This window comes from Rhea americana, unplaced genomic scaffold (assembly GCF_003343005.1).
Source record: "Rhea americana isolate MKP2758 unplaced genomic scaffold, rheAme1 scaffold_311, whole genome shotgun sequence".
NCBI classification, from domain to species: domain Eukaryota; kingdom Metazoa; phylum Chordata; class Aves; order Rheiformes; family Rheidae; genus Rhea; species Rhea americana.
Genome location: NW_028186437.1, coordinates 1 through 1,263, shown reverse-complemented (window position 1 = coordinate 1,263; position 1,263 = coordinate 1). Strand labels below are relative to the sequence as shown.

General features: G+C 71.5%; 1 protein-coding gene across 1 annotated transcript in view; it reads left to right on the top strand.

Annotated features, from left to right (window-relative positions):
* Positions 1 to 1,025, top strand: part of ZFPM1 (zinc finger protein, FOG family member 1) — a 27,404-nt gene extending 26,379 nt beyond the window's left edge. The window contains exon 5 of the mRNA XM_085310162.1: positions 564 to 1,025. Coding sequence (XP_085166288.1) covers positions 564 to 1,025 — 462 coding nt within the window. The remainder of the gene's footprint in view (positions 1 to 563) is intronic.
* The last annotated feature ends 238 nt before the right edge of the window (positions 1,026 to 1,263 follow it).

Genomic DNA, 1,263 nt, shown 5'->3' with positions numbered 1-1,263 from the left:
TCCCGCGTGGCACCGCGGCGTGGCGTCATGCGTGGCACCGCGGCGTGGCACCGCGGCATGGCGTCCTGCGTGGCACCGCGGCGTGACGTCCCGCGTGGCACCGTGGCGTGGCGTCCTGCGTGGCACCGTGGCGTGACGTCCCGCGTGGCACCGCGGCGTGGCGTCCCAGCGATGGCGCAGGCGGGTTTCTGCGCCGTCGGCAGCGGCGTGCGCGCGTCCGCGGGCGCTTTATCACGCTGCGAGCGCTCGGCTCCTTGCGGTGATAAGGCCTAAACCGGCTGAGACTGTCAGTCTGAGTTTGAGGGTTTAGAAATATTGGGACGAATAATTAGATTTCATATCGTTACCGCGGCAGCCATCGGAGGATCAGGCAGATTAATTTCCCCCCCCCTCCTTTGCTCATCAGTATTCATTAGCGATGCAGGGAGGCAGCGCCGGGCCCAGGCTGGCACGGGCTGAGCGGCGAGGGCTGCGAGCCCCGCGCGCCTCCCGCCGCGGTGCTGACCCGGCGCCGCCGCACCGCCCCGGGCGCTCACCCGTCCCTGCCTTCTGGCTGTCGGCAGAGCCCGCCCGTGACGCTGGTGCTGGGAGACGAGAGCTGCTGGCTGTCCAGGCTGCCCCTCGTGCCCGCAGAGCCCGACGCCAACGCCGTYGTCTACAGCAAGGGTTGGTATCTGCAGCGCGCCGCGCCGCCGACGAAAGGGTCCCGCGAGCCGGGCGCCGGGGCCGGCTGCAGACGATGTACCGGTGCCCGGCGAAGCTGGAGCCCCGGCGCCCCGGTCAGCGACGCAGCGGCGGCACCCTCCTCTCCGCGCTCTGCGCCCGGGGAGCAGCGCCTGCGCCCGGCAGCAGCCCCCGCTGCCCACCCGGGCGAGTCCTGCTGGCCCCCTGCGCCCCGCCAGCGCAGCGTCCCCCCCCCCCGCCTCGCTCCCTTTGCTGGGAGTCCCCTGGGCTTTCCCGGCGTCCCAGCCTTCCTGGGCTCTCCCCTCCCCGGCTCCCCTTGCAGACGGGGCCTGGGGATATGAGGCAGGAGCATCAACACGCAGCAGCTGGTGCAAACCTTACCGCCAGCGCTGGTGCAAAATTGGGTGCAAACGCTGGTGCAAAGTTTGGTGCGAGCGTCGGTGCCAGCGTCGCTGCAAAATTCAGCGCGAGCATCGCCGCAAGCGCCCGGCCGTGCCAGSCGGCGCGGCTCCGGCGCGGGCTGACACTGCCATCTCCAGGCAAGCCCGAGCTTAGCCGGAGCCGCGCCGGCAGCGGGGC